This window comes from Protobothrops mucrosquamatus, unplaced genomic scaffold (assembly GCF_001527695.2).
Source record: "Protobothrops mucrosquamatus isolate PMUCROS unplaced genomic scaffold, P.Mucros_1.0 scaffold453, whole genome shotgun sequence".
Taxonomy (NCBI): domain Eukaryota; kingdom Metazoa; phylum Chordata; class Lepidosauria; order Squamata; family Viperidae; genus Protobothrops; species Protobothrops mucrosquamatus.
Genome location: NW_015386776.1, coordinates 1,162,705 through 1,175,146, shown reverse-complemented (window position 1 = coordinate 1,175,146; position 12,442 = coordinate 1,162,705). Strand labels below are relative to the sequence as shown.

General features: G+C 34.1%; 1 protein-coding gene across 1 annotated transcript in view; it reads left to right on the top strand.

Annotated features, from left to right (window-relative positions):
- Positions 1–12,442, top strand: part of ARHGAP10 (Rho GTPase activating protein 10) — a 103,627-nt gene that overhangs the window by 78,557 nt on the left and 12,628 nt on the right. The window contains exon 20 of the mRNA XM_015816448.2: positions 7,885–8,023. Within this exon, the coding sequence (XP_015671934.1) occupies positions 7,885–8,023 (139 nt within the window). The remainder of the gene's footprint in view (positions 1–7,884; positions 8,024–12,442) is intronic.

Here is a 12,442-nt window from a genome sequence, read left to right as displayed (position 1 = left end):
CTGTTGAAATTATGATTCCAGAAAAAGATCCTGTTCCTTTAGGATGCTATATGAGTTCCACATTGATCTAAAGCACCTTTGTCTATGAATATGAAAGACTGCACAACCTATTTACTTTATATCCATATATATTATCTTGATATATTGATACAAAAGAATGATAACCTTGAATTTAAGAATATTCATACCTACAAATACAATAAATAGGAAAAATAAGTATAAAAATGGTAAATACAATGTTGAATCCTGCTCAACTTTCCTACCTTGTCATTCCTGGAAATGTCTGTAATTCCAGGGAAGTGCGCATGCACACACACACACCCCGACATCACAGAGAGAGAGAGAGAGAGAGAGAGAGAGAGAGAGAGAGAGAGAGACTATTATAAAATTTGAGAGGTATCAGACATTCAGTAGATACACCATTTTCAACTGATACAAAAATTCTCCTGCCCCCAGACAAATTACCTGTGAATTGCGGAGGGAGGTTCTTACTATTGTAATTTTTAATAAAATTAGCTCCTCTGCTTGCATATATTCAGTATTATTTCTTTCAGATGTATACGTGACTCTCATATGTAGAAACACATCACACATGGACACTCTTGTATTTTATATAGAAAAATAAAATGAAAGGGAAGCAGGTGGCAGTGGTGAGAGGGAAAGGAAAGGAGAATCTGCATTGTGGAATGAATAAAAAAGAGGGAACAAAACTAGAGACGGAACATATAAATGGACAGAAAAGGAAAAAATAAAGTCTTAGCCACGTATTTAAAAAGGGTTAAATTGACCCAGAAAACTGGTAAAAAGGGGTAAAGATTCAGTCACCCAGACATAGCCACTATCTTGACTGTTTGACTCACATCCCTTGCGTTATGGATTTTTCAGGTTAATCTTAAATAATAGAGTCAAAGAGAGTGTGTACAGCCATTTGCATCATGGGCGCCTGCAGGGAGAGCAAATGTTAATGTGTGTATCATGGTAGAATAATGCATATCTTTCAACTTAACTACTTGTATTAAGATCCAGATGGAATTATGCAAAAATGAAGCTTACATCATGGCACCAACATTTGCACGTTATTTTGATTCAATGCAACTTGTACAAATACTTCTGATATAGATCTATGCCTATTCACATACTGGTTTCTATTCATAAAAGAAGACAAAAAGAGACCATTACCAGCATTCAGAGATATTGGGAAGGGACCTATTTTTCCTATTAGTTAAATATTTTTTTATTTTCTGGGTGCTCCAGTAGATAAAATTTCCACTTGTCACTTTAATCTCAAGTTAGTGTGGAATTCATCTTGCCCTACTTTTATTCTTGTTTCTTTTTTATATGATAACCATTGGATCTATCATATCTTGACATTTTAATTATGTGGTCTAAAATAATACCCTGGAGCAGTATCTGATTCTGCTGTGAACTGTTTTCCACAGCTTGATAAGATTGTGAGTAGTTTTTGATCCTTTATTTTTAGCTACCTCAATGAGAAGTTCACGTAGGAGGATGCTGCACATCTGTATGCTAGCTATTCCTTTAGCATATTTTTCTTAAGATGCTAATATTGATTTTCCTTGCAACAGAACATAAATGCATTGGAAGCAAAGCTGAGATTTAGAAAAAAAGGAAAATGGATTGGTTTAACATCTAAGCAAAACTAGAAACTACAAAGAACCAATCAGATCAGATTCCTTTTGGGAAGTGTGTGGCTTAATATTTCAGTGTTCAACCATATTTTTCTATCATAGTATCTTATGTAGAGGATAGAATGTACTTTGGACATGTGTGGGGGAAAGTTGCTATGCTGCAGTTGTAGGAAGTGATATATAAAATCTAGCTAATAATAGTAAAATAATAATTTTTAAATATGAGACCGTTTAGAATGAGCTTTAAAAACATTATTTTACTATTTAATTTGTAAGTTAATACTGCATCTTCTCACAAACTTCTACATTATGGAACATAACATAGGCCCAGTGCCTGTGGGAACCCAGTGGGGCAGGATGCGGGGGGGAGGTAAATAGGCAGATGGCATGCTGCAATAGACATAACTTCAGGATTGGGTCATAACTACCTTTTGAACTGTCACTCAAAAATCTGTAATAACTTAAAGACTACCTGTACTTGGGTTGGTTCATTTTATATCTCGACATCTTGTTTTTTTCCCTGCTAGCATATTTTTTAATCTTTTGTTGTCTATTCATTAACATATTCTATAAGAAATGAATTTGGTGAAAATACTATATTAATGGCTATAGGTAAGGAGTCACTGCAGATTTTATTCCACTAGTCATTGCCAGCTATAAGGGGAGGTTGTCATCTCTGTTTCAAGGCCAGTGAGCCAATGCTGTCTGAAGTCATTTCCGCAGTCATGTGGCCAACATGATGTCATGAAGCAGTATTACCTTCCCACCGGTGGTATCTATTTATCTATTTGTGTTTGCATGCTTCCAAACTCCTAGGTTGGCAGGAGCTGGAGCAAGGACAGGAGCCTCACCCCATCACATGGCTCTTGGGTCTTGAATCTGGGCTCCTGGTTTCCAGCCAAGTCCAGGGTCTTAAGTGCTGAGCCACTGCACCATTCTATATTAATGGCTATATTACCATTTAATTCACTCGGAATTTTTTCATGCTTATGTGCTGCTGTAAGCTTAATTATATAATGGTAGAAAGTAAAAGCATATAAATTTTTGAATTTTATATGCACAAATACTTAAATGAGATATTTGCTAAAATATGTAAAGTAGATAATAGTTCTTTAACACTTCCTTGAAAAGGATTTTTGCTTTAATGAGGGAGCTGGCCATCTGGTGTCCTTCTGCAAAAAAGAATGCCCTGGTTTATTTTTCATATTATAATACACTTTTTTGCAATGCAACTTCTTTAATAATAATAAGAAGAAGAACAAGAATAATAATAATAATATGATGATGATGATGTCATTTGCCTAATTAAGTTGCTTATTTACCTATGGCTCCAGGAACGCTGAGTTTAAGAATAATTCTAAAAATTAAAATGATGTCCGAGCTTTCTTTATTATTGCAGAAATAGTTTTATAGTTAGTAATAGTGCATGTGTATGTAATTTTTATACTTATATTACAGAAACATAAAGTTTAATAAAGTTGCTTTATTTAGGTATATATAGCAATGTCTTCTGTGATCTAAGAGAGCCACAACAAATTATTTTTTACAAATGCCAGCCTTACAGAGTTTGGGTGGCAGCCCAATGGGGTAGCTATCTTCTGTATTGTGGTAGAATACAATACTTCTGCATTGAATTTCTAAGCAGTGTATTTCAGCTCATTATTACAGATGGAAGAGATGCATTATCAGTTAAGTAAATGCAGTTGTTATTTTGGAAGAAAGAGCAATTCTAAGATGTGCCCTTAGGTGTCACTGGGTTACATCTTTCTTTAGATGTCACTAAATTGAATATTTTATTGAGATTCTTTCTATAATTGTTACCACTATGTACTGCACTGAAAAGAACAAAGGGGCTATATATATTCTTTTTTCACTGTGTTCAAAGGCAGCATGTAGAATCAGATATAGTGACTTTTGAATATGACCAGATCAGAATACCTGTTTATTTAAGGAATAATGCAGCAACTAATAAGAATTTTGATTTGAATTACCAATAACAGCTGTTTAAAATTTAAAATACACTTTTTTCTACTTTTTATTCTCTCTCCTTATTTTGTATTGTTCCTCATAACTGGCATTTCTGTCATTTATCATTCTGTTCTAATTCTAGTGTCAATAATTCACTCATTGTTTTCTTATCAGAGTACTTAAGGGACACTTTCTGGCAGTTTCATCAGTCTATTTTTTCCCCAAACATTTATTTCTGTTTTTTTACTCTTCTCCAGGTCTATGTTAACATTGGCTAGCACAGTTTATTATCAATAGATAGGCAAAATGCCTCCTTTGTAGTTTTCTTCTTTAGGCTCTGTTTTGTGTATAGAAAATGAAGAGATTTTGTCTTAATATATGGTGGTGTTATGATATAACAGTTGGTTCATACTAGAAATTAATTTTTGTTAATTCATATTGACATTGTCACTTAATTTATATCTTGCTTTATGATCTAATTCCTGTTGTCTTCCTTAAAACTTTCTTAAATGGGACTTGCTCTTGGCATCATAATATGACTTAATGAAGAATAAAATCTAATATAATGTGACTCTTTAACGAGACATTTCAGGACAGCTAATTGTATAATTTCTTCACTTTAATATAATACTATAAACTAGTGAAGGAGGAGGAGTAATTTTATTACAGTCACAGACTAGCATTACAAATAAGCATTAAAAATAAAACGAAATAAAATAAAAAGGACAAGATAATATTTAACAATTGGTGATGGATTGGGCAATCAAAGTCTGCCTATTTTTGCAGATAATATAACAAAATTTGGCTACATTGAAAGAGACTACATCAGACAAACCAGTGAGATTAAAATGTATATCTGTAATTCTTTGTAACTGACATGGAAATATTTGTTAAATTTGAATTTCAATTTTGACATTCTTTCACAACGTATACTGTTAAATCTATAATCTACTTATTTTCATGAAAATCAGTCTAATGCAGGGGTGTCAAACTTGCAATGTGTCATGACGTATCGTGACATATCACGACTTTTTTGCCATTGCCGGCAATGGGGTGGGCACGGTTTCCCTATGATGCATCCGGCCCATGGGCCGGCAGTTTGACACCCCTGGTCTAATGCATGCATTTTTTACTATTCCCACTATTCACACATTAATTAAGATCAGTGGAATTTGTTTCCAGATAAGAGTATGTATAAATTTTAAATTTTTGCCTTTGATAGTTACTAGGATTATTATTTTCACCTGTATAATTGAACTGGATAACCATTTAATGATAAGTGCAAAAGTATATATGAAGCCTATTCCATGCATGTTTGTTATAGATGGAAGCCTACACAAGTTTTTTTTCAAGATTTCATCTTCCAACCAGCCTTTTTTATATCCTTAATCTACCTCCAGTGAGGCAATATTCCAGAACATCATGAGATGATGCTGGAAGAGAGGCAAATAATTCAAAATTATATACAGCCATGTGTGCCAAGATTTAACTTGACCTGGCTAGATAGTTTTTCTTCTCCTAGCTGTCATGGTTCCGATAAGATGAAACCCATCAAAAGAACTTTGAGGCAAAATTCTTCCTTAAAGAACATTTATTCGGGAAACAAAGTTGAACCCAAAAACTAAATTCCCTTCCTCCAGATACAAAGTAACAAAGTACAATTCCCACCCCCAATAAACTGTCATAAAGCACATTCCCCAATTAGCTTAAAGCGGGGCCTTTCTCCTTAGCTCCTCAGCCTGCCAAAATGTTATCAGCTTGTCCTTGGGTTCCCACAGCAGCGTTATTATTATGGCTAGCTGAGCTTACATCCCACCCCACCCCCCGCTGCACCTGATTTCTAAAAGCAAGAAAAAGCATGAGAAAGGAGAAGAGAAAAAGGCTGCATTTTCATCAGTTGTCAGAGCGGGAACATCCAATGTTAGCAGCGTTGAAACTAGCATTTCTATCAAGTGACATACTCCCAGGAAACCAGAAATGAACTGATACCTTGGAATCAGGATGCTAGTCTCTGTCATGATTTTCCAAAGTGCTTTGAAAAAAAAGGCGCTGCATGCTGTGTAATTTTAGATATGAACATTAATCTATGTTACAAAAATTAATAGGTAGAATAGATCCAAAAGGTTTGCATTTTACCTGTAAATTCTCCTAGGAAGTGTTTTTTTCTACTGTGGGTTTTATGAATGGATCATTATCATACAATCTAATTTACCACAAGCTCTTACTGTGTCATGCAAGGATGCATACCAGCAAACATCTAAACACCAACTTAGAGTATCTAATGTACAGAGAACAATGTAATAGATCTGTTGTACTAGACAGCACGATTAATCTAAATATGGTATGGTTATTTATTTATCAAATTACTTGCAGCCCATCTCACAGTTGAGGCAACTCTTAAGAGGATTACATTGAGATAAAACAAACATTCAACTATTATAAATATACAAATGGATTAAAATTACAAAAATTACAGCAAACTAAAAAACAAGAATTTGGGGGGAAAGGTGGGGTGCGTTTTTTGTTAGTGTATCAACCACCTCCAGCAAACAGCTTCTCCTTCAGGAGCCCATGCCAACTGCAGAGCCAGATTTTAAGGCCTTTCCTGAAGGCTAAAAGAGAGGGGGCGGATCTTACCTTCTATTCAAAAAGCAGGAGCCATGGCTGAAAAGACTCTTCTCCTGGATCCCACCAACTGAAATTCCTTGGCTGATGGGATCCACAATAGCCCTTTCTGCCAGCCTAAGTGGGGTAGGCCAATCCTATTGGAAAAGATAGTTCTGCAGATATCCAATGCCATAAAGGGCTTTAAAGATAACAATCAACATCTTGAATTGCACCCAGAAGCAGATAACAACCAGTGCAACTTGCATAACAGTGATGTTAAGGGCCTCCAAAACTGTCCACACTGTTGCATTCTGGACCAATTGTAGCTTCCAAATACTATTCAAGCACAACCTCTTGTAGAACATTTTGCAATAATCCAAGCAGGAGATGACAAATGCATGAATGACCCGAGGCAGGACTCCACAATCCAGAAGAGGATTCAGTTGCCATACCACATGAAGCTGTGCAAAGGCTCTCTTAGCCACGAATGCCACCTGCTCTTTGAGCAGGAATCACAAGTCTAGGAGAATCCTGAAGTTGTGCACTGGGTTTGTCTGGAGTGGTACCGCCCCATCCAGAAAAGATGATAAGCTTCTAGTTCACAAAGCTCTGCATATCCTCAATCACTGCATCTTAATAAGTTTCAGTTTATATATCTCATTGAACTATGTATGCTTTGCTATTACATTTATCTAAATAAAAACATTAGAAAGATAAGCTTCAGATAAAATTTTGAAATGCTGTGTGCTTTCTTTTAAATGTTAAAAGAATGATTTCCTGAAAAATTGCCAAGAAGACTTTTTGCAAGGTATCTGAAAAGATTTTGTTACAGAATTGATGTTTTGATTACCCATTGGTATATCCAAACATTGTTTCAACTTGAATTAATTTAATGCAGCCAATTTGTACATTCTACTGATAATTGTCAAGACAAAAATAATCAGGTGGTAAATGCAAGTTGCTAAGCCTGAAATTATTTTTCACTTCCAGTGTGCAACAGTTCCATTCATTCTTTAAATGCAGCCATCAGCTTACAGCCATTCATTTTGTGACCAAAGTTATAACAGTACTGAAATAGTGACTTGTGACTATTTTTCACACTTACAACCATTGCAGCACCCTCAGTATGATCAAAATTTGGATGCTTGGCAACTGGCATGTATTTATGATGATTGCGGTGTCCTGCGGTCATGTGATCACTTTTTGTGACCCCCTGACAAGCAAAGTCAATGGAGAAGCCAGATTCAGTTGACAATCAGATTACTAACTTAACCACTGCAGTGATTCAATTATCAACTGTGGGCAAATCTCTGGGGCAAATGGGGCAAATCTTATTTAACAACTGCCTTGCTTAGCAACGGAAATTTTGGGCTCAACTGTAGTCATAAGTCCAGGACTGTCTGTATGCAAGTCTTAAATGACTTGTACGTTCATATAGTGCAGGGATAGGCAACCTTGGCTCTTTTATGACTCGTGGACTGGCTCAGGAATTCTGGGAGTTGAAGTCCACGAGTCATAAAAGAGCCAAGGTTGCCTACTCCTGATATAGTGCAAATGGCTGGAACCCTTAAAGCATTTTTCACAGAAGTCAGAGTTCAGAGCAAATATAACTATGCTACATTTTTAAAAATGAAAGCAGATAAAAATATTTATTTTTCAGGTGACCACCTTAGCCCTGCCAAAGAATGCACACGCTCAGATAGCATGGATTCCCTGTCTTCTCAGTCTCCCACAACTGCTGCTCCTACCAGCCCTCAAGACACAGAGAAAAATAATCTTATAACTGACAGTGGCAATCCGTAAGTAACATATTTTTTGTTTGAAAGCTTATATGGTATACAAAAAAACTTGTAAAGTACAGATTTCTTGTTGTCTTAAACGTTTTTGTAAGCACCAGAAATGTGGAAAGCAATTTTGTTAGCTCCTTTTTAAATGGATCCTCTATACAACAGAGTTTAGCTTATTTCTTTGGATTTAACTATTAAAAATGATATTGCAAATTCTTTTAAAACTTTTAATTCAGTTTAAAAAGGGGACTCGTTACATACATTTTAAACATATAGGTAGTAGCAGTAGCTGAAATTACATTGGGCTATTTTAGAGAATTGTAGTGTATCTTTATTGCATAGAGGGGAGTCCCTTAAAGTTAGATGTTTTACTTCATAATTCCTCCTCTCTTTAGCAGACCACAGAAGAAATAAGTGTTCTGTGCGTCTGCTCAGTCCAATCCCCCTGTTATTCAGGAAGATATTTAATACCATAAGTTTTTTATTCCTAATTATCACAGCAGGAGACAGCAGCTAGATGGACTTGCTGGTTTTGGAAAAGCTAAACAGGATTATTCCTGTTAAATTCATGTAGAATAGACCAGAGTTATGGATTATACTATAGAGTTTTCTCTTCCCCCCCCCCCCAAAAAAAAAAGGTTAAGGTAATCACTTCCATATTGTTGCCAAGAAAGCAATATGGATATAGCCATGTAATCCCCAGGATTTATATTCCTTTCAGTATTTCAACCTGATCCCTAATTAATCCATAGGTTTTCACAGGAATTTTTGTCCCATTAACATTTTGATTATAAATAATTTGCATGTAGGAATTTTGTCATGGTGTTCATATTGTACAAAGTATAGAGAGGCACAATGCATTTTTGTGATTAACATGAAACTTTTAGGAAGAAAAGCATTGCCTGCAGAGCAATGTTTTTTTCTTCCCACACCCAGTAATATTCAGTCTAAAAATTTACTTGTGTGTGCAATCATTTGAAAAAGAAAAATGGGAATCACAGTGACAACCAGTGGAATATTGAAGGCTGTGCAGTTGCATAGACTTTTTCATAGTGCAGCCCAGGGTAAGATTCTATTCTGGGTTAAGATTTACATGAAAAGTACAATTCACTTTTAAAAGGAGTGAACCTTTTACTGCCATTCAGAACACCCAGAAGAAAGCCTGCCTAAGCTGGTTGCTTATTAAAATTTTACATTACAATTATGATAAAGATCTCATCTGATTATGCTTTTAGGCTTTCTAAAAGCATTCTCCTCCTTCTGCCATGTCTATAGTCAGTGTAATTCATACTTGACAAATTTCCTATATAACTTTTTCTCTCATATCATATTCAGATTTCAGTTGATATGTGTTCATATCATTCAAATAAGACAGAAGTGACATGCATATATTTGATGCAGTACATTATGAGATCTTAATTAAAACATGTAAATATTTTATTCAATAATACTCAGTATATTATTCGACAGATATACTCAGTATACTAAATATTTTGGACACTTGAACTTTAATAATAATTCAAATTTCAGTATATTGTTAATGTTTAAATTTCAACATGATAAAAATAGGAAGATATTATGATTAAAATTTGTAAGTATAAGTTAATGCACCAAATTAATGACACCAAATATCAAATAATGTTAGAAAAAATAAAAAGATTAAAAAAACCAATGATCTATAGCAGTGTGGCTTAATTCAAGTTTCCTGCACTTGGATGGAAAGGGGATCTGTGTACTACAAAGCACACAAAGGTGCTACAAGTGAGCTAGCATACAATACATAATATTCTTTAGGGTGTCATTACCACAGAGTTGAAGGTTTATGTAACTCAGCTCAGTGTTGATGAAATTTGAGGAATATATTAAGTTTTTTTAAAACATATATCAATAAAAACAGAATAGTTTGAAAAAAATAATAAATTAGCTGTAAAATTTGTAGAAATCTACATCTGATAGAAGAGATACATGTTTACAGAGTCTTTACATGCAGAGAATCCATGCCCTATCTTGAAAGAACAGAATTGGTCTGTCTCCAACATGGTGGACAAATGATGGTCTTGCAGAAGGGGCACATTCAACGGGGTGCTTTTTGGAAAATTTAACATGGTTCGGGCTTCTAAAAGGAGAGGGAGTTCTTTCATTTGGCATGCTCTAAACCTGGTAGCACTTTAAAGATCAATACCAGCTCTTAAAATTTTAGTCGCTGGTGCAGATCTATATAGTCATCTTAGGATTGTTATATTAGATCGTAACTTTATTTCCACATTTTACACTAATTATAACTTTCATATACTTTTCAAGCATAGTCCCTTGTAGGGTCTATCACAGTAATCAAAAAAGGATGTTAGCATGACTAAGCATTAATAAAGTTAAGCTACTAGCTCAAAAAGAATTTGCAGAGGTGTCCAGCTGACACCTTGAATCCAGTGACCACTGAAATGAAGTCAAATTCCCAAACTGTGACCCTGCTATTTCCAGGAATGTACAACCCTTTCAAAATAAGGCTGAACCTCAGTCCCTCTGTTCCAGTTTCTTCTTTACCATCAGCACTTCTGTCTTACCAGAAGGCGAAAAAACATTTTTTTTAAAAAAAAAATTTATTATATTATCATTATGGCTCTGTTTTTCCTTTTTTATTTTTATTAATGTTAGTTAATAATTATTGTGCTGAAGCTAGTTTTAGCTACTGTTTTGGTGGGAAGGTAATAGTGTTCTGTAACATGCTGGAATGCATGACAGTAGAAACGTCTTCAGACAGCACTGGCTCAATGGCCTTGAAGATGAGCACCACCCCCAATAGTTGGCAATAATTAATAAAAAAAAATTTTTTTGTAAAAGTTATAAAAACTATGTATTATTGTTAAAAGTACATGCTTCAAAACCCCATTCTTGTCCTTTGAAGTATGCCTAAAGTATTTTCCTGTCTTTTTTCTTTCATTACTGAAGAGCAGTTTTTTTACTTCTTGATATATGCCCTTTCCCTGATTAAGCTGAAATAAGATATGAAGATTGGAAAAATCAGTAATCAGTAGTTTGTTATGATAAATAAATGCATAACTAGGTAGAATAAATAATTATATCTTTATTTTTCTAACAAAATTTAAATGCTTAACTTTTTCAGACTTCTTAGGAAGAATACCCAATAATAATATACATCAACTTTATATTAATTTTAGACTTGTTTTTATTATTTCTTGGTCTTATAATGTTTTATCATGTATACTATTTTTGTGCTAGTTGGTGTCTGTTTATCTGCCCTTCTGTCTGTCTGTAATCTGTCCATCCATCCAGCCAACCCTATGCTTAAATATGTTAAGAAACAGGCATGAAATATCATTATGTTAATATACCTAGAAGTTATCAACAGCATGCTATTGCAGTGTAGATATGTGAATATTTTTATTCTTGTATGTAATGGACCTTATCTGTCTTCATTTCCTCTTGGAATCAAAATAAATAGCCACATCCCTTAAAATATATATAATCCAATTATTACCCAAGTAATATTGATTAAAGTCTTCCCAGAAAATTTATTATCTTCCTGTTTCTGTTTTTATTTAACAGCATATGCTCCCATTCAATGAAAAATAACTTTACATGCAAGAAACATTTGCATCTTTGTTCCTTTATTCAGTTTTAATAGAAGTGTGGAATTGTATATCTCTTGTAAACAAAGAAAGGTTATGCTATTCTATGGAACAAAATGGACTTGCGCAAAAGTTGGTGTAAATTCTTTCCTTGGCCTTTGTCTTCTACTTTCCTTGCTCACTGATTCTGGAGATAAAGGAATTCTGTTTAGCAGGGTTACCTTGGCAACAAGTCAAATAATATCCAATAAACTTTCTTTTCTAGTATTTAGTTCCTGGATATCAGTTAAGATGTCTAATTGTCAAATTTCCAAGTTGTCCTTCTAGAAATGGAATTATACCTTACAATAATTTCTCCTTGTCAAAAAAATGACCAGCAAATAATCTTTCTTCTTTAATAGTTTTCCACATTCATCCTTAATTACTATTTTTTCATACAAGCTACCATATTGCTATTCAATATTTATCTAACTGTAATATTTATCTTTCATGAATTACCATTTCATAAGCCAAATACAGAAACTTAATCTATTTTTTTTTATTGCTAAATCTCAATCTTCTATTTTAAAAGGGTAGGGGGTGTTTTTTCTAATAAATATTTGAGAGCAGACTGTTCGCAAAAAAATATTTCACAATTCTTTTTTTCTAAAAAGGTTTTTCTCTGTCTTATTGTTAACTGTGTATATTTCATAAGAAATATAATAAAAATAAAAAAGAATAAAAATAATTAAATAAAATAAAAAGCTGAGTGCACAGCTTGCCGTCTTGACTCTTTTTCCTGAACTTCTCATATATATCTGGAAGCATACTTTCCTCAGTAGCCTAACAAGGTTGATTTTTTTCC